The 21,877-nt window shown below is 48.0% G+C and overlaps 10 protein-coding genes across 10 annotated transcripts; 5 read left to right on the top strand and 5 right to left on the bottom strand.

Annotated features, from left to right (window-relative positions):
* Window positions 1–405: 405 nt before the first annotated feature.
* On the top strand, window positions 406–4,045 carry N7517_011600 (DDB1/RSE1 family protein; the record flags this gene model as incomplete). The annotated part of the gene is made up of 4 exons (XM_056729323.1): window positions 406–500; window positions 596–3,182; window positions 3,232–3,678; window positions 3,743–4,045. The coding sequence occupies 4 exons, from the start codon at window positions 406–408 to the stop codon at window positions 4,043–4,045; spliced, it is 3,432 nt and encodes a 1,143-aa protein (XP_056575138.1).
* A 359-nt stretch (window positions 4,046–4,404) lies between these two features.
* On the bottom strand, window positions 4,405–4,977 carry N7517_011599 (uncharacterized protein; the record flags this gene model as incomplete). The annotated part of the gene is made up of 1 exon (XM_056729322.1): window positions 4,405–4,977. One exon carries the CDS (start codon window positions 4,975–4,977, stop codon window positions 4,405–4,407), a length of 573 nt encoding a protein of 190 aa, XP_056575137.1.
* A 344-nt stretch (window positions 4,978–5,321) lies between these two features.
* Window positions 5,322–5,849, top strand: N7517_011598 (CENP-S family protein; the record flags this gene model as incomplete). Its single annotated transcript, XM_056729321.1, has 4 exons — window positions 5,322–5,354; window positions 5,405–5,528; window positions 5,591–5,624; window positions 5,726–5,849. 4 exons carry the CDS (start codon window positions 5,322–5,324, stop codon window positions 5,847–5,849), a joined length of 315 nt encoding a protein of 104 aa, XP_056575136.1.
* A 1,452-nt stretch (window positions 5,850–7,301) lies between these two features.
* Window positions 7,302–8,144, top strand: N7517_011597 (uncharacterized protein; the record flags this gene model as incomplete). The annotated part of the gene is made up of 2 exons (XM_056729320.1): window positions 7,302–7,747; window positions 7,808–8,144. 2 exons carry the CDS (start codon window positions 7,302–7,304, stop codon window positions 8,142–8,144), a joined length of 783 nt encoding a protein of 260 aa, XP_056575135.1.
* Window positions 8,145–8,672: 528 nt separating this feature from the next.
* N7517_011596 (MFS transporter) lies at window positions 8,673–10,244 on the bottom strand (the record flags this gene model as incomplete). Its single annotated transcript, XM_056729319.1, has 4 exons — window positions 8,673–8,764; window positions 8,811–8,984; window positions 9,049–10,098; window positions 10,154–10,244. The coding sequence occupies 4 exons, from the start codon at window positions 10,242–10,244 to the stop codon at window positions 8,673–8,675; spliced, it is 1,407 nt and encodes a 468-aa protein (XP_056575134.1).
* Window positions 10,245–10,626: 382 nt separating this feature from the next.
* On the top strand, window positions 10,627–11,226 carry N7517_011595 (uncharacterized protein; the record flags this gene model as incomplete). The annotated part of the gene is made up of 3 exons (XM_056729318.1): window positions 10,627–10,630; window positions 10,721–10,821; window positions 10,900–11,226. 3 exons carry the CDS (start codon window positions 10,627–10,629, stop codon window positions 11,224–11,226), a joined length of 432 nt encoding a protein of 143 aa, XP_056575133.1.
* Window positions 11,227–13,084: 1,858 nt separating this feature from the next.
* On the top strand, window positions 13,085–14,775 carry N7517_011594 (uncharacterized protein; the record flags this gene model as incomplete). Its single annotated transcript, XM_056729317.1, has 5 exons — window positions 13,085–13,225; window positions 13,318–13,523; window positions 13,585–13,695; window positions 13,772–14,057; window positions 14,308–14,775. 5 exons carry the CDS (start codon window positions 13,085–13,087, stop codon window positions 14,773–14,775), a joined length of 1,212 nt encoding a protein of 403 aa, XP_056575132.1.
* A 964-nt stretch (window positions 14,776–15,739) lies between these two features.
* On the bottom strand, window positions 15,740–16,954 carry N7517_011593 (putative extracellular protein; the record flags this gene model as incomplete). The annotated part of the gene is made up of 1 exon (XM_056729316.1): window positions 15,740–16,954. The coding sequence occupies one exon, from the start codon at window positions 16,952–16,954 to the stop codon at window positions 15,740–15,742; it is 1,215 nt and encodes a 404-aa protein (XP_056575131.1).
* A 1,122-nt stretch (window positions 16,955–18,076) lies between these two features.
* Window positions 18,077–19,040, bottom strand: N7517_011592 (TatD family hydrolase; the record flags this gene model as incomplete). The annotated part of the gene is made up of 2 exons (XM_056729315.1): window positions 18,077–18,976; window positions 19,026–19,040. 2 exons carry the CDS (start codon window positions 19,038–19,040, stop codon window positions 18,077–18,079), a joined length of 915 nt encoding a protein of 304 aa, XP_056575130.1.
* Window positions 19,041–19,384: 344 nt separating this feature from the next.
* On the bottom strand, window positions 19,385–21,086 carry N7517_011591 (hexokinase family protein; the record flags this gene model as incomplete). The annotated part of the gene is made up of 2 exons (XM_056729314.1): window positions 19,385–20,567; window positions 20,596–21,086. The coding sequence occupies 2 exons, from the start codon at window positions 21,084–21,086 to the stop codon at window positions 19,385–19,387; spliced, it is 1,674 nt and encodes a 557-aa protein (XP_056575129.1).
* Between the last annotated feature and the right edge of the window lie 791 nt (window positions 21,087–21,877).

Below are 21,877 nucleotides of genomic sequence, written 5' to 3'. Positions count from 1 at the left end.
AGCTATGGACTGCCGTTTGGGCGGGGTATGACTTTAGACTTGTGATTATAAAAGGAATTTAATTTTTTTCCCCTTTCGAATTGAAATAAAATCCTATGTTCATATATGTAACTATTTATTCAATTGGAAGGATGCATGCCTTGGATGTTTTCGGTCGTAAGCGCGGACTTTAGACGTCATTTGCACGGAAACCTCAACTTCTCTATCCCCCCACCGACCGAGCAATCCTTGCCTTAACAGAGTTGGTTTAGAGATATGTGCAGTCCATAATTCGCCATCAACCTTCGCTATCTCAATCCCCTGTACCTCTCACTCTCCGACATATTCCATCCTCGCAAGGTGGTGCGCTGAACCTCAAGCCCAACTAGCTCCGCGCTGTCAGGTACCCCGGGTTGTTGAACTACGATGGCTTATGTCGTGCCCATTCATCGGGCAAGCAGCATCCGTCATGCAGTGAAGTTAAACTTCTTCGCTCCGGAGGAAGAGTGCCTAGTCGCAGCGTGAGTCCCATCCTCCCGCGAAGCTACCGGCACCTAAGCCGACCTCCCACCCGATGACGACAAGCACGATAGCTAACTCTCCCACGAACCTACAGAAAAGCCAGTCGCCTCGAGTTCTACACACTCACCCCGGATGGAATCGTCCTGACCGCGACTCGCGCTCTGAATGCGCGGGTCACTATGCTAGCGCGCCTGCCGGCACCTACAAATTCGCCAACGGACCACCTCTTCGTCGGCACAGACCAATATAACTATTTTACGATAAGATGGGACCGTGAATCAAATGAGATCAAAACAGCGCGAACCTGCGTCGACATCGCCGAGCCCTCGTCTCGGGAGTCCCAATGCGCACCGCGATGCCTAATCGATCCCACAGGCCGGTTCATGACTCTGGAAGTATACGAGGGCGTGATAGTTGTCGTGCCGATCGTGCAACCAACGAAGAAACGAGGCCGGATGTCGATGGCAGGGTCCCAGGCCGACCAGCCGCTGCAGGTTGGAGAGCTTGATAAGCCGACTACATCCCGCATCGATGAGATTTTCGTTCGATCTTCGGCATTCTTGCATTCCGAATCTAATCCCTGGCTGGCATTGCTTTACGAGGATAACCAGCAGAAGGTACGACTTCGAATCCGCGAGTTGGATTTTACACCAGGCACTTCGGGGACTTCGGCAGATGCTACTTTCAAGGAGGTGCAGAAGTTGGAGGGAGGTGAATTCGGACAGGAGCTTGACCTTGGATCCTCGCATATTATCCCTATCCCAGCTCCACTAGGCGGTCTTATTGTGCTTGGGGAGACGTCCATCAAGTACATCGACGATAACGCCAATGATGTGATTACACGGAATCTTGACGAGGCGACAGTATTTGTGGCCTGGGAGAAAGTCGATAGTCAGCGGTGGCTGTTGGCTGATGACTATGGGAGGCTATTCTTCCTGTCTTTCATTCTGAACAACTTGGGCGGAATCGATGACTGGAAGCTTGAGTATCTGGGGAAGACGGCTCGTGCGTCGGTGCTGGTCTATCTCGGCGGAGGCATGTTGTTTGTTGGTTCGCATCACGGCGACTCACAGGTCCTCCGGCTCGATGGAAGCTCGTTTGAGGTCATCCAGACATTGTCTAACATCGCACCAATCCTCGACTTCACTATTATGGATCTTGGGAACCGTTCAAATGAGAGCCAAACACATGAGTTTTCGTCCGGGCAGGCTCGAATTGTGACGGGCTCTGGTGCATTTGACGACGGGACGTTACGCAGTGTGCGTAGTGGCGTTGGCATGGAAGAGTTAGGTGTGTTGGGAGAAATGGAGCACATCAATGATCTATGGGGCCTGCAAACTCGAAGCAAAGACGGCTTCCTGGATACGCTTATTGTTACATTTGTTGACGAAACACGTGTATTCCAGTTTAGCCCGGACGGTGAAGTTGAAGAGTTGGACAACTTCTTGGGGCTTTCACTCACGGAATGTACTCTTCTCGCTACAAGACTCCAGGGTGGCCGTATTCTCCAGGTCACAGAACAGCGAGTGCTGGTAGCTGATCTAGAAAGCGGAATGGTGACATTTGAATGGGCGCCCCAAGACCAGAAGCTGATCACTGCCGCGTCGGCTAATGAGGACCATCTGGTTCTCGCTATCAGTGGCCAGATTGTGGCATCCTTTGATATCAGGGACAATGTGCAGATCATTACGCAGAAGGATCTCGGCGCCGAGCAGCAAATCTCTGGTCTGACTGTCCCATCGACGCCGACGGGGGTTTTCATCGCAGGGTTCCCGCAGTCAGCCAAGGTGTCAATTATGGCTATTAAGGACTTCGCTGTTCTTCAGACAAAATCTCTAGGCCCTACCGGGGAGAGCTTCCCTCGATCAGTTCTTGTAGCTGAAGTGCTCGCAGATAGCGAGCCTACCCTCTTCATCTCCATGGCTGATGGCTGCGTCATCACATTCTCATTAAACCCACAAGACTACTCGCTAAGTAAGATGAACAAGCTGATTCTTGGTTCCGAACAACCCACATTCAAGAAACTCCCCAAGGGTGATGGCCTGTACAACGTCTTCGCTACCTGCGAGAATCCTAGCCTGATCTACGGCTCCGAGGGCCGGATCATCTACTCTGCAGTGAACTCCGAGGGTGCATCACGGATATGCCATTTGAACGCAGAGGCATACCCAGATTCCATCGCTGTGGCAACCGAGAAAGAGCTGAAGATCGCGCTGGTTGACAGAGAGCGCACAACTCAAATTCAAACGCTACCAATGGGCTCGACTGTTCGTCGTGTGGCATATTCCCCTTCCGAGAAGGCATTTGGAATTGGCACGATTGATCGCAAGCTCGAGAATGGTGCCGAGGTCGTCAAGAGCCACTTTGTCCTTGCCGATGAGATCATGTTCCGGCGTCTTGATGCATTAGAACTAGGCCCCGACGAACTAGTGGAAAGTGTCGTTCGTGCCGAGCTCCCGGCAGGGAAAGACGAAAATGGAAAAGAGATCATGAAGGATCGATTTGTTGTCGGCACGGCATTCGCAGACGAAGACCAGGAGGAATCGATCCGCGGGCGGATCCTCATTTTGGAAGTCGACCACGGCCGCAAGCTGAGCCAAGTCGCTGAACTGCCGGTTATGGGTGCTTGTCGTGCTCTCGCAATGATGGGGGATTGCGTGGTTGCGGCACTCGTTAAGACCGTGAGTACCAATCGACTGTAGGTTTGAACCCTGTACTGACAATATCCAGGTCGTTGTGTATAGAGTCAAAGTCAATAACGTTGGACCAATGAAGCTCGAGAAGCTCGCTGCATATCGGACTTCCACTGCACCAGTTGACGTAACAGTCGTCGACAACCTAATTGCGGTGGCAGATCTGATGAAGAGCCTTTGTCTTGTTAGGTATACACCGAGTCACGCTGGGGAGCCTGCCACGCTGACCGAAGTCGGTCGTCATTATCAGACCGTCTGGAGCACAGCAATTGCCTGCGTTGGAGACGAGACATTCCTGCAGAGCGACGCTGAAGGAAACCTCATCGTTCTCTCGCGGAATATGAATGGAGTCACCGCTCAGGACAAGCACAGGCTGATCCCTACTAGCGAAATTTCACTAGGGGAGATGGTAAATCGCATCCGACCAGTTAATATTGCACAGCTTGCCAGCGTTACAGTGACACCGCGGGCGTTCATGGCAACAGTAAGTTCACACAAGTTGACCGTGTTGATCGGCATTCAAGGCCAATTCACTAACCTATTCAAAGGTCGAGGGCTCCATCTTCCTCTTCGCCGTTATCAACCCCGAACATCAAGATTTCCTTATGACTCTGCAAGCCGTTCTTTCCACCAAAATCAAATCATTGGGTAACTTGTCATTCGACAAGTTCCGCGGCTTCAGAACTATGGTGCGCAGCGCTGATGCACCGTACCGGTTCGTGGACGGCGAGCTTATTGAGCAGTTCTTGAACTGTACATCAAGCATGCAAGAGGAGATTGTGCAGGAGATTGGCTCTTCTGATGTGGAGGAGGTCAAGCGAATAATTGAGGCCTTGCGGAGGCTTCACTGATCTCTTGCGAGGGACCTAATTCTAAAGCCATTGGCGACATGTTACGAACTGTTCATGAATACGAATAAGATGCGGCGATGGCTGGTTACTAGAAGTGCTTACGATAAAAGTTCTAGCTCGGATGACTGGATTGGATGCATGTTTTAGGTGCAAATAGTAGATTTATGACTTCCAAGTATACGTTATTGTGCAAAGTAGAGAGTTTTTAACATCGGATGTTAGAGTAGTTCACAAAATTGATTTGGAAGCGAAATGGGCCATGGAGGTCCTATTAAATTTGGAATCTACTAATAAAAAATACAAGAAGCAAAAACCCCATCGACCATGCAATGCACACAAGACCCAAGACGATTCAAATCTCAAAGATCCTTCTTGACCTTCTCATCCACCTCCTCCTCCTCACTCCAATCCAACAAGTCCATAATCTGATCACGACTCAAATCCTCCGCGCGCTGATCCTTCTTCACACGCTTGATGTAGTTCTTCTGACGCTTGCGCGCCATGTCATTCCACTCAGGAACCCCACTAGCAGCAGCCATAAGATCCTCCTCATCCTCAAGCTCATCATCGGTGTGATCGACTTCACCAAGGACCTTCCCCTTGCCGCTGTCACCACCAGCACGTAGAGAGTTCGGCGACACCTTGACTTTCCCGAAATTGGCCTTTTCCTTCTCGCGCTTCGCCTTCTGCTTTTTCTGGTCGCGGTCGTGCATCCACTTGAACGTCTTCTCGATCCAAGGTCGGAGAATTAGGTAAACGACCACGCTGCCGATGACTTTGGTCCAGCGCTTTCCGCTCATCTGGGCGATGGAGGCATATCCGTTTTTGAAGAAGCGGGTGACGATCGTCTCGAAGAAGACATAGAGCTGGGCGAAGAAGTCCTCGGCCGCGGCGGCGGCCTTCTCGCTCAGGTCTGACTGGGGTGTGGACATGGTGGATGATTGGATTTTTTTGTTTGCTTGAGGGTTTGGAGGGGGTAGGAGCTCGGTTGCTACCCGCGGAGTGGGAGGAGGCTGTAGAAGACGACGGCCAAAGGTAGATAAGGACAAAGTAGAAAGTTTTTTAAGGATTGAGGGATTAATTGGTGGGATCTGCGATTGCTTTGCGCTTCTTCGATATTCCGCGGTTCCCGCAACGAGAAAGTCTCCTCTTTGGGATTAGCGTGGTTTGTGTGCCGGATTAGCCGTTAATCCGCGGACGCGTCGTCGGCCAATCAGATGTCGTGGGTTTTATATGGGGGCGCGCCCGGCTTGTTGTCTTGCACTATCTCATCACCATGGAGCAGACTGAAGAGGCTAGTCTGGAGGAGGTCAGTGTTAGTACGATATTGTCATATACCTAGCTAACTCTCTTTTGTAGCGCTTGAAATCTGCGCTGTGGTTGTCTATCGGCAAGATCGTGGATGAGGAGACTATCAAGCTAGGCGTCAATGCCACTCCGCAGTTCATCGGTGCGTTGACAGAGATGGTTTGGGCTCAGATAGGTATGTTCCATTGTTTTATGTCAGTTTACCAGCCTTTTGTCTTTATAACTGACGATTCGCAGAGACGATCAGTCAGGATCTAGAATCCTTTGCGAAGTAAGTAGACGCCATTGCTGCGGTTGTGTAGCAAATTGTTCCCATTCTTCCCATGCGATAGTACATATAACAATCAGTGTACTAACCCCATTGTGATCCAGACACGCCGGTAGATCTACCGTCAATGTGTCTGACGTGATGCTACTTGCTCGCCGCAACGAAGGACTGGATTCGATCCTCCGTGCTTTCGTTGAACAAGAAAAGCAACGCCAGGAAGACTCCTGAAGGGCGGGCTGTTAGCCGGTTTCGATAAGAAGACACCGTCCACTACCATGCAATCTCACAGGCTACTGCCGAGGATTCTATCGCCTTTTGTCTGGAATTCCAAATCAAGTAAAATGTGAGTTGAAAAAAAGGGGTCCTAATAGGGTTCATGATTGAAAGACATCTCAGCATCTTGCATTGATGATCATATTTCTGACGTTCCTCTAAGAAGCTTGCTCGTTGTGGAGCCTTTTAGGCAACAGGTATCAACCAGGCCCAAGCTTCTGTACGGAGTACTGTGGCAGTGATGCCAATTCACGATCTACATTGGTGCGATGTGCCTTGTCCGGGCTGGTCCCAGCCTCTTTATCCACATCGGGATCACCCGTGGACAAATGTGCTTGTGACTAAAGCTGTGCTTCCGGCCAGCAGCACATGTCCTGGAAATTATTTGGTGACACGCGCTAGCCTGGAGTTATGCCAGATCACATCCTAGCACCTAGGCGGATACTGCAATCTCTCTCATCCCTGCTGGACTAGGACTATACCTCATTTTGTTTACCCCCGCAAACTTCATCTCCCCAAGATGATGATCTGCCTTCATATGCGGCAGACCCAGTTTTAATATCCCATATTCCCCATTGTACCTTGTATGTTTGTAATGTTTGCACAAGTGGACGTGGCGCAGAAGGCCCAGTAGAATGAGTGGGTGCAGACGTCATTTTCAACGTGGCGGATTCGTACAATGGGCTCTGGCCATATTTAAAATACTCGATGCTCAGCAGTACAATACAGCCACCTACAAGGGCCAATAACACGCAAGCTACATAGGTCTCTTGAAGATGTGAACGAGATGATACTAGTAGCGGTATGTATGTTGGGTCATGCATGGAAGGATATTAAACTACTATACACTATTGTTTGAACTGCGCTAGTTTCAGTTTATTGTAACTCTTTCTAACTTTATTTTCAACTGAAAATCTCGATGAACACCTCGCATCGGGGGTTCAAAGATCGTTGAACCACAGATTTGCAGACTACAATGTACAGAAATAGGCAATAATATCCAAAATTAGTAGAATCTATAGATAGAAAGTGTAAGGGTCATAGTACTAGTAGGAAGATTTGAAATTGTGGCAGTGTGGCTGGGGAAATCTTAATTTTAATTCTCTTCTTCACATGGTACGGTGGCGAATTCTTTAACCGGAGACAGTAAGGTGGACCTCCTCACCCATGGAATTGACATCACCGAGTGGGTCATCTGGGGTCACTTAGAGTGTGGCGCAGACCCTGTCAGCCATTGAGGTAAGAGCATCTCTCTGCAATACCGCCATCCACTGATCGTCAAATACCGTCTCCTTTATAACTCGCGCAAATCCTGTTGCCTGAGTTTCCTACACATATTTCCCTTGGACCTTACGGTCATAACAGTCACCTTTATACCCAAGAATATTCAATACAACTTTATACAATATGGGAGCCGGCGGGGTGATCCTCCGGTTTTTTAACCTTGGACTGCGTGTTTTGCAGTTCCTCGATGCTGCCGTCATACTCGGCATTTTCTCCTACTTCTTGGCTGTCTTGACCAGGAATGACCAACACATTGCGACATGGATCAAGGCCGTTGAAGGCTTAGCAGGCGCAGCAACCGCCTACGGCCTGCTAGGCATCATTTTCACCTGCTGTTTGGGCGGTGTTGCCTTCTTTGCATTCCTGGGCGTTGCCCTGGACGTGTGCTTTATCGGTGCGATGGTCGCTATCGCTATCCTTACCCGCGATGGTGTTGGCAAATGTACCGGAACAGTCGACACACCAATGGGCACGGGCAACGCCGACGATGATACTGCTTCTAAGGGGCTGAAATTCAGCATGGCCTGCAGACTGGAAAAGGTCGTCTTTGCAGTATCGATTATCGGAATGTGAGTTGATCCTAGATTACAGATACTGTTATCTTGTGATTATGCTAACGAATCGCCCAGCTTCTTCTTCTTGATCTCCATCCTTTTCCAAATACTTCTCGCCCGCCACCACAAGCGCGAGAAGCGTTTCGGTCCCTCCCCCAGCAACGGCTACACCAGCGGTAGCCGCAAGGCATTCTGGCGTCGTAACAAGGACATCCCCGAGGGCGACGTCGGCGGTTCTGATGCTCTGCCCGGCCACCCAACCCCCTATGACCTCGAGATGGATGGCGAGCCCAAGACAGAGAAGAGTTGGTTCGGCTCTTGGGGTAAAAATAAGAACGCCAATGTTCCGGCACCTGTCCCAGCTTCCGGTGCCTATGGCTACGGTAACTCGGCGTATACTGGCAACATCTAGGTTGCTGGTGTAAGATACTTGCTGTTCCAAGTATGTTTATCTGAGCGGACTGATGCGCGTGCACTGGTCGATGATTCTATGACCCTTTTGTGTTATTTGAGAGCCAAGATACCACTGCTATGTTTGTGATTAGATTGGATTGTACAATATGATGGAGGATATCTGGCGATACTTGGGTCTTTCGAGACTAGCGTTTAATATTAATCAATACACTGCTATAATCATTTTTCTACATCCAGCAAACCAATCAGGGGCTTAGATCTGAATCTCGTGTTCCTGGGCGAAATACGACAATGACATTCAGCCTCACTTTCCGCATGCGTCAATATATGGCCACATACCGGATTCGATCATGTGGGGAACAAGGGGCTGTCCATTAAATTGAGCGATGGTGACCCTCTTTGCAATGGATCAAGCTCATTGGAGACGGTTACGTTGGTGCTAGGCCGGAGTAAGCTACGCTTGCATATAGACATGTAGTTCTCGACAAAATATAATACAATGTGTTTCAAGAACCTTAAAACAGTTCTAGCAGTCTCCATCAGCAGGGGAAATTATATCGGGATCCTCGGATCCTAAGAAACACATTACAAGCCCAGCAAGGAAGATATAAAGCAGACCTACTTTTATTAGCAACATCACAAGAAAACTGGGCTAACCACTTACTCCAAGTCCAGTTCATATAGTCGTAACCAAAGAGTTCCTTGAGCGAACCACCCACAATTGGACCAATTGTCATCCCAATGGAAGCAGCAACCTCCATCATAGCAAACACCCGGGATAGCCCTCCCTCGGGCCCAAAGATACCTGGGGTCCGGTCTTGGTGTGACTTGACAGCAGCTATGATGAATAATTAGAATGACGCACAAATTGATTGACTTTAATAAGAGGGATCAACACTCACCAGTCAATTCGATAGGTCCTAAGCCAGCCATAAAAGGCCGCAATGCACCCATAGCCACGATAGATGCTATATAAAGTGTCCCGCCATAGTTCTGAGCACTCGCCCAGGTGATTCGCTCGTTTCCAGCAATACCCAATAGTACTAACACCGCTGCCTGAAGAACTAACGAAATTGCAGCAGGATATCGTGTCCCGACACGGTCCCGAATCCAGCCTGCGAGGGGACCGACTAGGAGACTGGGCAGGATTAAGCAGGAGAACAGGAATCCAATCTTACTAGGACCCCATCCAAAGGTTTCTTGTACAAATAGCGGAATAGTCGCGTTGAAGCACGTTCCCACTGCTATGCTCAATATCTGAATGAGTAGAACAGTCAGAACGCGAGCATCACACAGCATAATACGCCAAAAGCCGCCTGCCTCGTCGGGTAGGTCTTGAGGATCGTCATGCGAGATCAGTAGACCCGTGGTCTCTGTTAAGTCTGCCGTCTCTGCTGTCTTCGTGGACCTTGTATTAGGAGATGAACTCTTCGACGGACTCTCGATCATCAAAAGCCGCGCGACAAGATCGATAGCCAAAATGAGGAGCGGTGTCATCCAAGTTATCCAATATCCCGCCACTTCCAGTAACAACCCAGAGACTGCGGGCCCGCCGATGACTCCCAAGTTGACAAAAGACATTGCAATCCCCATTATCGTGCCGAGATTCGCCTGATCCGCGGTATCTGCGATGGTTGCATAGCCGATGATCCAGACTGCGGATCCCGCAACTGCCTGCAAGACGCGACCTAGTAAGAGGATCGGAACCGAATGGGTGCTGGCAATCATGAGGGTCCCTATTATACAGGTGATAAGAGAAAGCAGTAATGGTGTCTTGCGGTTTGGGGTCTTATCGGCGAAATGACCGATGATGGGACCAGCGACGACAGAGATAGCGCCATGGAGGCCGAGTACTGCAGACGTAACACTCTGAGTCTTGGAGCGATCAATGTGCAGGCGAGTCCGTAACATGTAGTCTAAAATAGGAACAATGAATGCATATAGGAAGGTTTCTAACAGTAGACAGTGTTAGCGACAGACTGTAAAGTGGATTGTAGGCATACCAACCACCAAACAAGGCAAGAGTGACAGTAGAGATAACAAACCATTTGGAAGAGCGCCATTTGTAACCAAAAGGTTGCTGTTGGGGAACACCCATGATAGGAATCTTCTGGGTGAAGAAAATTGAAGCTGCCTGGAACCTCTAGGTAATGGCTTTCTTTAAAGTACACATCTTAAATGAAATGAAATAAAAGGGTGATAGTTCAACCCTGTAATCCCTGAACTAGTACTTCGGAGGCGTTTTGGGGCTGAGCTGAATACCCTGTAGACTTCAGCTGAAGAACCGCAACTGCATTTAGGTCTTACCTTTACCAATCGAAGCCCCTATTCCCATGGCTTGGATGACTACCATGATTTTTCATATCCAAATGAACTGTAAGGAAGCATGCATATTATATGCACCTCGATAGGACGTCCTGGCCAATAAAAAACAATCAAGCCTTGGAAATTGTGTACGAACCAGTGTGACAGGTCACCCCATGTGTGAGACAAGATCGCCGTAAATATCCATTCTGATATGAGTACTTTAGAGATTGCAAGGGTATCGAGGTGATTGGATCTAATCGCTCCCAGATGTCATCCCGAAGTTATCATCCGCTATTCCAATCTACTACAACTACATCGCGTTGGATCGAAAGCAGCTCAATGTCGACACTCCATCTGATTACCAAGATGTGATGATCAATAAAACGGCACGGTATCCATTCGGCCATGGCCTTAGCTACATATCGTTCTAACTTAACAATGTCAAGGCCGATGCTCGGGTTTCCACGAAAGGAAAAGTTTCCGTTTCGGCAACTTTGACAAACACTGGCTCTGTTGCTGGGAAGCAAGTTGTGCAGGTCTACCTCTCTAAGTTTGCTCCACTGATCGAGAGACCGCTAAAGAATTTGGTGCGGTTCGAAAAGGTCCGCTTGGAGCCCGGAGAATCGAGGAGTGTTACATTTGAGATTCAGACGGAAGAAATGGGATATTATCTCAATGAGAAGAAGCAGGTGGATAAAGATACATACACGTTGTATATCGGTTCCAGCTCGGCGGATGAGGATTTGGAGCAGTTGAGCGTGACCTTCGTCTAGTTTTAGAACTGCAAATCGAGATTCGTGACGAAATGGAGGATTCGATCAACTGTGGCCTCTTGAATTTACTGATCAAATTGTTTGAGTACGCTTCCTCCCTTACTTACAGTTGTAGCTACGTATGGTTACATGAAGTGTATGAGAATTCTGTAGGATAGAGTAGGGATTCCAAAACGATGTGGCAGGACTACGTAGGTAATACATTAGAAGAGAAGAACTAGAGCATTGTGCCTTTGAACTCCATTGAAGTTGAATTCTATCAGAAGTGTCAATCGAACGACATGTTTTAGACTTTCGGTAACCGCTAGGCCGGCTTCGGCCTTGTTGTTGTGAGTGTTAGTACGAATCTCCGGCAAATTGATAGAAGACCGGGATGAGCGGCCGCGCTAGTGACAACGGGGAGTGTCGGGGACAAGGTACTAGAAGATATTGTAACACCTATCCTGCCCGTTCCATTGGCAATTTCCGCACGCCGTGACAGTGCGGTCATCGATGCACATCGTGGAAGCGAATGCACTTGGCCCAGGAGCCATCGTTTTGTAAACAGCTGGTGTATTCTTGTTGGAATACTTCTCCCACGATCTGGATAAGGAGAGATTCCACATATGCGCTCACCGAGACGCTTTCCGGTGTAATTTGCTGTTGATCGCTGTAGGTACTCTCTCACTGGACCCGTTCGCTTAAGTAGCGCGCTTAGGAGAAGGCGCAGTCTGAGGTGATCTTAGTGATACGATTTACATCAATAGTGACATGTTGTATACTCACGGGCGGTTGGGTCGGAGTCCTGGTGGGAGGCATATTTTGAGAAGATCGAGGATCAGGAAGGCAATGAATTCTGAGTGACGCAGTGAAGCACCCGCAGCAGCTCTTCTATGGAAATAAGGAAGAGAATATTACATCAGACGTGTACGAAGGGGCATAGCGCTCAGGGTCGTATGCACTTGTTTTAATCTAGCCTGAAAATTTAGGCTACGCAGTACTATACAATAACTAAGACAGTCTGTTTAGGATACTGCAGGTATATTGAAAGACGTATGCTTTTCGTTAATATAATAACTGTGAGAGAGTAGTGAGAACAGAGAGAAGTAAGAGAAGAGAAGACTAATATAGCATAAAGTGATAGAGCTTCCTACGCTGCTACTCCGATTGAAAAGTCCCCGAAGCAATCAAAGCTTCAGATACACCGATCTTGATAGCTCCTGCATTCTATAATTCTCTCCCACATGTAGCCTGATACATACTGTTGGACATTGGACCGTCCCATGATTGTTTGTTAGAGGGTATAAATACCCTGTTTCCACATAGATTGAATATCAGAGACTTTCACCTTCATCTATCTCCTTCACGGCCACAGGATTACCTTAGGGTGAGTGTGGGTGATGTGAGTGAGAGTTCTGGAGACCAAGGTGATAGAGGTGAGAATGGAGTGAGAAGACCCCGGTTTCCCCCAGATTTCCCATGCAGATCTCACCATTGGCTAGCTTGTTTTTGTATTCTATTTTTCTTTCAAGGCGGAGCTAAGATCATTTTTAGACATAGAGTGCAGTACATAAGCCAGGATAAGAGCCGTGGACCCAACAAGGTAAAGGAAAAGAGAAAATCAGAATTCTTGATTGGCACTTTGTAGCTCGTTCTTTGTCCTCGAGGCTTTCTTTGGCTCCCTGGACCTCTGCCAAGCTCGACTCGAAACATTTCTTTGACTTCTCACCTTTGTCCGAAAACCAATGAAGGCTGACCTCAAGGAAAAAGTTATCAATATGATCGATGTTCGGCCTCGAATCTTTTATCACCTTGCTTTAGGCTCTTTGCGCTTTTCACTTTGTGTTTCAATCCGAAATACTCATCATTCTAGATCGGAATGCCTACCACTCGCCGCCAAAAGCAGGAAAAGGGCGAGGAGATTCTACACGGTCTTATTGAAGGCAAGCGTGTTCGAAAGTCGAAAGCGACTGGTTCCAGTACTGCGTCCAAGTCAGCTCTAGATAAGGGCAAGAAGAAGGTACTATGGCCCACCGCTCTCTGTTTAACAGAGCCCCTCAAAGCAATCCAGCTATAAAGATTGTAAATGCTGATATTCTTGGCCTCTACCAGGAAAAAGGCAAAGAGTCTGATCCTATTTCGCCTCATGTTGCCCTTGCAACCAAGCTCCTCGAGCGTGGGGCTAATTTTAATTTCCCTGAACCATCTAGCCAAGGCAGGCCCGGCAGGAGAGTATGGGGACCGCGTGAGGTTCCTATTACAGATCAATCCCAGCTGCCTGACGGATGGAGTGTAGATGAGCCGGATCTCGACGAATTGTAAGATCAAGAGTCCCCCCCCCCCATGGATTCCGTTTTCTTCACTAACATTTTGTTGAAGTGATGTTGACGGCCAAATTGAGAGATGCAAAGAACGCATTTCAGAGGGAATCCTACCTCAATTTTTTCAAAACAGGATGATATCGTTTACAGCCATCAAGCAAGAAAGAATGTAAGGAGACACTGCACTCTATACTCTGTTTTTGTTTTGTTGCATGTTCTAACGCCAATGGCCATTCCTCATTTAGGGACATGATCAACTCCGAACCTGAAGGCCTTAGTTGGGAAATTGTTCAACGCCTCGATTGCTTGAAAAAGCTTCAGCGGAGTTTCGAGGCCAGAGACGACGATGATAATCTTTCCAATGTCAAAGCTATCATGACTGCTTACCGCTCTGGAAAACTGATCTGGGATAGGGATTCAGTCAGTTATTGGTCAAAGGATAAGCTGATTGCTGGTCCCAAAAAGTTGGATATGCAGGAATTTTATTCTCTTAGTGCAAAGCATGGCCCAAAGGGATTTTGGGTAGAAGGAGTAAGTTGGGATCGAGAAAGAAATCCAGAATGGAAACATCAGTCCAGCGCCACAGTACTATTCAAAACCAAATCACAGAGGCATTCACAGGGTGCTGATTCCAATATTTAGATCGATGATTGCACCCCGGGCCATTTATACTTGTTTTTCTCTCTGAACCCGTGCTATCCAGGGCTCGCAATACATATGGTACCGTCTCTCATGAAGTGAACACTAAGGCCACAAGCACTGACATGCGAAAATCTAATAGATTTGGATATCGCTTCGAAACCCAACTACCCAAGCAACGAATACAATGGCGACTACCATGACTTTTGATTTTCTCGAAGACACAGGCGCGTCGTCAATGCGGATCTTCTCTGAGGATAGAAACCGAATTGAAAATTTATCTGGCGCACCTGTGCCCGTTTTTGGGAAAGGAATCAAACAGACCGCTGGTGGGCAGGTAGAGGTTCAGAATGTGATATTGCAGGCGAATATCATAGTTAATGGTCAACCTCTACTTCCCTACTGGGTTGACATTAAAACTTCTGTAACTCCAGGATGCAAAGGAAGCTCAGGAGATCGGCTGTCGGGTGTATGGATCCACCATTTGTTGTTCGTTTTGTCAATGCCGGATAACACCCAAAGGAAGCATATGGGCACTAATCTTGGTGAGATGACGGTCAATCTGCCTCTTCCAGACTACAGAAACGCGCGTCCGCCAGCATTCATTTAAAGAAGCAGTCCCACTATAAGATCCAATTATAGTGCCGGGGTGATTAATCCTGCAATTGATCATGGGCAGCTGGGGCGCTGTTTTGAATTTTCCTTTTTCGGGTTTGGTCTTGTTCTCGTTTTGAAGCCGGCTATGCTTATGTTACTTCTTTCCATTTGGTGTTTTTTCATATTGATGTTTTATTAAGCTATATTAAGATAAAATAGCTTCATCACTGCCGATTCCTATCTATCATTACGCACTCATCCCGTCCCTATTACTACCTTGTTTATTATATATAGGTATTATCACTCTCTAGTGGTACACTCAGTACATACGACTATAGGATGTGGAAAACAGGGCTTCCGGTCCGCTCAGCCGTACTTAAGCACTAGAGGTTGAGTGTGATAAAACTGAAGTACGCCCTAGATGATTTAAATCCGCACTTTTCATCCACTAGATTAAGTGCGCGCGATTTAGGTGGTTAAGGTAAAAATATAAGGGTAGTCGCGCAGCTCACGGGCGAGTAAGGGCGAGCGCGCTTATAGGTTGATTAATAGTGGGTGTAAGTACTATAATTTCCTTAACTTAACCTTCCTTAATATGTGCCGACATGACATCTCTTCTTGTCACTCAGTTTGATTGGGTTCATGCAGGGGCTGGCGCGTATAGCATAACCAAGGTCCATAATTTAAATTAACACACGGAATCATTAGATAGTTTGCATGACAAGATCGTCAGCACGGGGACATCAACGGGCTCATCGCTTAACAGGTATGGGTAAAGGATTAAAAAACAATACAGAGCGCCCAAAAGCCGGGCTGAAAGAAAACACCAACTTTCAGAGTCCAAACACCGGCTGTGGCGAGCGAAGATCACTCGACTGATACAGTCAGTCTATGGACTGCTGTTAGCTTGAAATATTCACTGGGATGTATCGAAAAAGTAACACCAAGAGAAATGAAAAGTAGAAAATTGGACGCCTTTACTGGCGAGCAGTGATAACGCCCGAGCGGCAAATAGTACCAGCAGCGACGGAGCCCATGAAGATGGGTTTGCCGTTACTGCACATGGCAAAGGACAGTCCGTCAGGGGCACAGATGATGTCCCCAGAGTGGCAAGGCCATCCGCCGACGTAGTCGCTGAACTGGTTCTTGGCTGAGTCTTCAGTGGAGACCACACGGGTGCCACTGCCGGCGGCGGCAGTTCCAAAGGCCTGGGCGATCTTAGAGACGGCCTTGGCTACGGTGGTGGCGCTGTCAGTAGTGGGCTTCTTCTCGGACTTGGTGGCGCTGGTGCTGTCGGTAGCGGGCTTCTTCTCGGGCTTGGTGGCGCTGGTGAGGGTGGTCGCGGGCTTTTTCTCGGACTTGGTGGTGCCAGTAGTCGCGGGCTTCTTCTCGGACTTGGTCTCGGACCCGGAGCTGCTTTCGAGGAAGGGAGCATGGTCGGAGCACTTGTATCCAGGGCCGTCGGCCTTGCCAATAACCTTGGGGCCAGGCTTGGGGAAGTGAACGGCCTGGCCCTCGATGGTCACACACTTGCCAGCCTGGTTCACATTGGCAACGAAGAGCTCGGGGAGGCTACTGAAGCCGGTCTTGGCGTTCTCGGTCTGGTCATTGGCATGGTTGTTGGGCCCCTTCTCGGTGGGCTTCTTGTTGAGCTTGGGCACTGCACCCTGATTGGCTTCACTGTCGACGGAGTCGACAGCAGCACTGCGCTTGCTGGAGCCACCAATGGTGATCATAGCACAATTCATGTACATCTCGCGGTTGCCGACCTTGTTAAACCAGGTCCAAGCGAAGAGAGCATCACCGCTTGGTGCGTCGGAGGGGACCTCGAATTGGTACTTCTTGGCGATAGGGCAGTCACCCTCGATCGACTCAATGACCTTGAAGGTCTTACCCTGATCATACGTAAGGGCGAGCTGACATGAGCCACCATCGTGGACGGCACTGCCTTCCAACGTCATCTCTTGGGAAGAGCCTGGTTGCCATGTAGCGACGGCTTCAAATTTATCCTTGGCGTATCCTTTGCATGGGTAGTCGCTACCGGAGCTGGAAAGCGGATTGGTGTAAGAATAATCCTTCTCGCCCTTGCCATCCTTGTTGAGGGGACTGCGGATAGGGTACGGCTTGCTAAGCTGCATGTGAGCCGAGACAACGGTGGCCAAAAGGCCAGAAAGGATCAATGTGCCCTTCATTGTGATTGTGTTTCTATGATTGTTAGTCTCAAATCTGATAATGGCAACATCGAATGAGGAAAGAACGAAGCAATCGCTAACGCTTCACTTACAGTGTCTTGGAGAACCTTTGGTATATTGATAAACACTTAACCACCAGGGTCAATAGAGACGATTTTATGTTTATAGAGGCTTGAGAAAAAGAAAGACATTCAGGGTGGTCGACAACATTTATTATAAATACATGGCCAGTAGTCAACAACATTCCACATAACTCTACAGAGGAATGGCCGATGCCATCATGTTGCGGCGCTTGCCCATGCGATGGTTTGGCGCCCTCGCAACGTAAAGAATGTCAACAAACCATAGCCATCCCCTCCAACAACCTCAAGATGGTCCCCCACCATCATGCATGTCTTTCTTTGCATAAAGGCTGAAGTACAAATCATTGAAAATCTAACAGAATCCATAGGTCTACATTACACGACTCATACACTAGAAAGATTCACGCAGATTCCATATCGACCTTGTTTGAACGCTTAGATACCCAGATCGCCAAACCAACTGTTGAGTGGCAACTAGCTACTCGAGGGGCAATTGGATTGTAAAGCTCATGGGCGATGAGGGATCGAATGTGAGAAAGAAGGCACCATACATGACTTCCTTCATTCCAACTATCAATATTGATATCCGTGGGCTAGATTCTCTTCAAGAATCTTGATGATCTCATAAAAACTAAAAAAAGGACGCGTCACAATGATTTATAAATCACAACTGTCCGGCAACCAAGTTCCGGGATCAACACGCAGTCCACGGCAAGCCCTAGGGGGCAATCAAAACCCCTGTCTTCCTCCCCCTAGATGCCTATTCAGGGCACCAATCATGATTACCTAAGGAGCATTGTTTACATCTCGGTCGATCTATCAAGATCTCTTTCGATTATGTTCATGCCGGCAAAAGCTTGTTGCTACGAGATCTATACCGTGCACTTTGACGTGCTGTGCATGGCTCTACTAGCAAGGAACTGAGCTCCAAACACCGATAGTTCCAATGATCCAAGTAGACTACCTAAATTAGGAGGAAAATTTATCTGAAGTCCTGCCACATGATTCCAATTATATACATTGGCTCAAAGACATGTGTTCACAACCAAAACATTCGACTACTATTATTCCAAGCAGCCTCAACCACCTCCTCTGCAGCAATACCCTTCAAACCCGCCACAACTAATACTACACGCTCCATAGAACAACTTTCATTGCGTGTCTTGACCATTTGCCCCAGTATAAACTTGTTATACTTCCGACTAGCCGGCAAAGGCCTCGCAGTTTCCAGGTAAGCCGCGATTTTGGGGTCATTAGACAAGACCTCGCACCACGGCGCATCAGTCTCCAATTGCAACTTATCCAATGGAATATGCCTGACCATTTCCAACTGCTCGTCCGTCCGGAATGAGATACCGTTGACACTAATCTCAAGACCCAGTTCTACGAGCTGGAGCATCTCCCCCTTCGTCCCCGCAAAAGAATGCACCAACCCGCCACGCGGCAGTCTTGGCAGAAATGGCTTGATGATGGAAATAAAGTCTTCGGCTGATTCACGAACGTGTAAGAACAGCGGTAGTTGGAATTGCACGGCCAGCTCTAATTGCTCGCGGAATGCGCGTTGCTGCGTTTCCTTATCGGCTCGATCCAGGTACTCATAGTCCAACCCGATTTCCCCAAACCCAGCTAGGGGCGAGGGATCCTCAGCTAGAAGCATTTCACCTAATTCGCGCAGCTCGTTGAGATATTCTGATTCTGGCTGTTCATAGATCTCGGCGGCATGGTACGGGTGTACGCCCAAGGTCATTTTGCACATCGCGGGGAACTCCCTCACTGCCTGCAGGTTTTGTTTTGCACCTTCCAGAGTCATCGTGGTGAGCATGATCTTTTCACAGCCATGGTCTCGCGCTCTTTTCAGGACTTCTGCAAAATCTGGTTCGTGATATTGCTTTCCTCGGTAAATACCTTGGAATTGGTCTGCAGTGAATGTGACAGCGACCTGTCTCCAGTGTTAGTCAAATTTATAGAAACAATGGGAATTTGCTCACATCGAAGAACTTCATTGTGATTTTTCGTGTTTGAGGCAATGGAAAAAAAAAGGAAAAGTCTTCAGTGTTCTTGGCGGGTTCCCACCAAGAATAGGGCTGATATATTTGTACAAGGCTTTAGGCTGACCAGCGAAAAGCAGATAGCGGGCTCTTGACAATTTCTGAGGTATATCTCTGATTCAAATGACATTAATAAGTTCTTTAGTTTACAGAACGGCATAAAAATGCACCGATGTCGGGTTCCTGCCCAAGTGGGGCTTCTTTTTTGCGCTGCTGAAGCCCCTGGCAATGCGAGATATATTTTACAATGCATCTATAATGCACCTATGTGACTATCAGTTGAGAGAAATTGATCGAAACTAATTGTTAGTGGCCTTGATTTCCCCGATTTCCCCTGACGCGGTTCCTGCAAGGACACCAGTTCCAATGATCCCGCCATCACTGGCCTCCCGCAAGAAGACACTCTTTCCGCCTGCTTGAGGACCAGCTCGCAGCAGCAGTCGATCAATATATCTCTGTACAGTTTCTTTATAGTGAGGATAGTGTTGAATCACTCCACCAGAGAAAGCAACGGCGAGCTCCTCCGGCCCGCTATTCCAACCTGGCGTTGATGATGAGGAGTCCGTTTGTTCAATAACTTCAGTGTCCGAATTGACTTGTTTTCCATTGGTACACTTGGGTGCCGTGTTGCACAATTGGACTTCATTAGTGCAGCCCAGGAGACCAACAACTGCAGATGCCACCAAAGAAGCCGCTCGATGCTGCACAGCTGAGGCAATGGCCCGAATATCACGGGCATATTCAGGCGACCAGATCCAATCGCTCTCGGAAGATGGCTGCAGTGTCTTGGACAACTCGCTTGCTAAGCGTTCATCGCACAGAGAAGAAGCAACGACCAGGGAGAGATATTCTGTTGAAAGAGAATATTCTTCAACCAATTTCAGCGGTAACTTAGAGCGTTCTATTCCCAAAACTCCATGGAACCAATCATAACAGACGGTGCGGACGAGCTCGCCAGTGTATCCACCGCCGACCATATATTCCATTGGCTGGAAACCAGGTCTTTTGCAATTTCTATCCAGCTCAAGATCCCATTTTGTTCGAATACCAAGCTCGTCGAAAGAAGCCGCCGCTGTGGAGAGAGTCCATTCAGTCGAGATGAGCGTTTCCTGTGCATCGGGGTGCTTTTCAAGAATGGTTTTAGTTTTGGATTCATGCAAGTCGGCAAGTTTCATGGGAACAGTCGTGTTGCATCCCGCGCCCACGATCAGACCCATAACAACACGGGTGTTGGGAAAAGAAGGGATCGAGTACGCCAATGAAGCAAGAGTCGCTGTCGTATCATTGATCATGACTGCGATTTTCAGTTTAGGAAGAGAAAACAACCTGCGGCGCTTAGCAGGCATGTTCATTTCATCGCCATGAGTTGAATATGTGTGGCGTTCATATCCATTCAACAGGGCTTGGCGGAGATTGAGGTCTGAGCTTAGAGAAAAGCCTTTCCCTGTTGGCATCAAGATAGCTTCATCGAGGGAATCTTGTCTACACTAGATTAGTCGGAGAAACGTACAGCGGAATCTGGGTGGGAATACTATACTTTATAGGTAGACAGAAGGAAATGCCTGTCGTTATTTGGTCAATCCGCTCTTCACTTGGGTTGGCCAGTCTGTCTGCCACCACCTCGGCGATACAGTCTCCAATCCATGTAAAGAGGTCAACACAATGATCCTTTCGTAAATGATCTTCAATGGGCCATGCCTTCTCTAATGTGCGCCGTACGCGTGGATGTCCTTCCACATGTTGATCTCCTAAGAGGTCGATGAAGGCCACACGAAGGTAAGACATACCAAAATAGACGCCAAGATAGCGACCTGTTTCATGGCCCGTTGGAAGACGAGTAAGAGCCGATGGAATAAAGTGTTCTGTAGATTCCGCGGCCAACTTTTTATAGGACGACGATAGCCGGCACGATAAATCATACAAGGTCTCAAGTTCGACCCGGAGCGGTTGAAGGAACTCTTTTAGATTAGTCTTAATTGGGGATACCGAAGGGTTAGCCATTTCGACTAGAAACCGCTTCTGTGACGTGGTTTTTTCCCAAGATAAATGTTTTGAAGACTTGGAGAGCGTCGGGAAAATACGCGCTGATGGTCTCGGAGAATACCACCACGTGACCGGCATTTAACTATACTCCTATACTATTTTTATAGTTACTTGTTTTCTTTTGGATAACGAATGTTACTTGGCTTCTTTTTTTCTTCTTCCTCTTTTTCTAATCCAAATGAACTTGTGTATGCGATGGCCTGGAGGCAAAACAACCTTGATACCTGTATATAATTAGTCAAGATCTAGGTCGGAGATGCATTTGAAATTTACCTTTTACCCGATTTGGAGATTGACAGGGTTCTATGGTATATGCTACTACATCTATCTTGGCGCTCTTGATGGCTTTTTATATCATCATTTCAATATCCGAATTCTGCCTTTGGAGATTTATTACTAATAGACGTTTGAACCAGATATGGATATAGCGGCTTGAAAACAGAAGTGAAACTGGAACATAGACATTATGACTCATACTCATATAGGGGAATTTCTATAAATCCACACATATAGGATATGGTTACATTCACCAGTTGTCGGGTTCCCCCCGCATGACATGTCTCATATACCCCCCGCAATCTTACACCCCTTAAGATCTCACTTTCGACTTTTCAACATCCAGAGATGAGTACCAGAAGTGCAAGCCCGAGCCGGTCCTCTTGGCCACCCACACCAGGTGAACCTGCCGAATACCAATACACGCCTGAAGCTACGTCTTCAGAGACAGATGAAACACCACCATTGCATGC

Source organism: Penicillium concentricum, assembly GCF_028827145.1.
Source record: "Penicillium concentricum strain IBT 3081 chromosome Unknown utg000006l_segment0_segment0, whole genome shotgun sequence".
Taxonomy (NCBI): domain Eukaryota; kingdom Fungi; phylum Ascomycota; class Eurotiomycetes; order Eurotiales; family Aspergillaceae; genus Penicillium; species Penicillium concentricum.
Note: the sequence above shows the minus strand (reverse complement) of the source record. Positions and strands in the feature narration are given on the sequence as shown.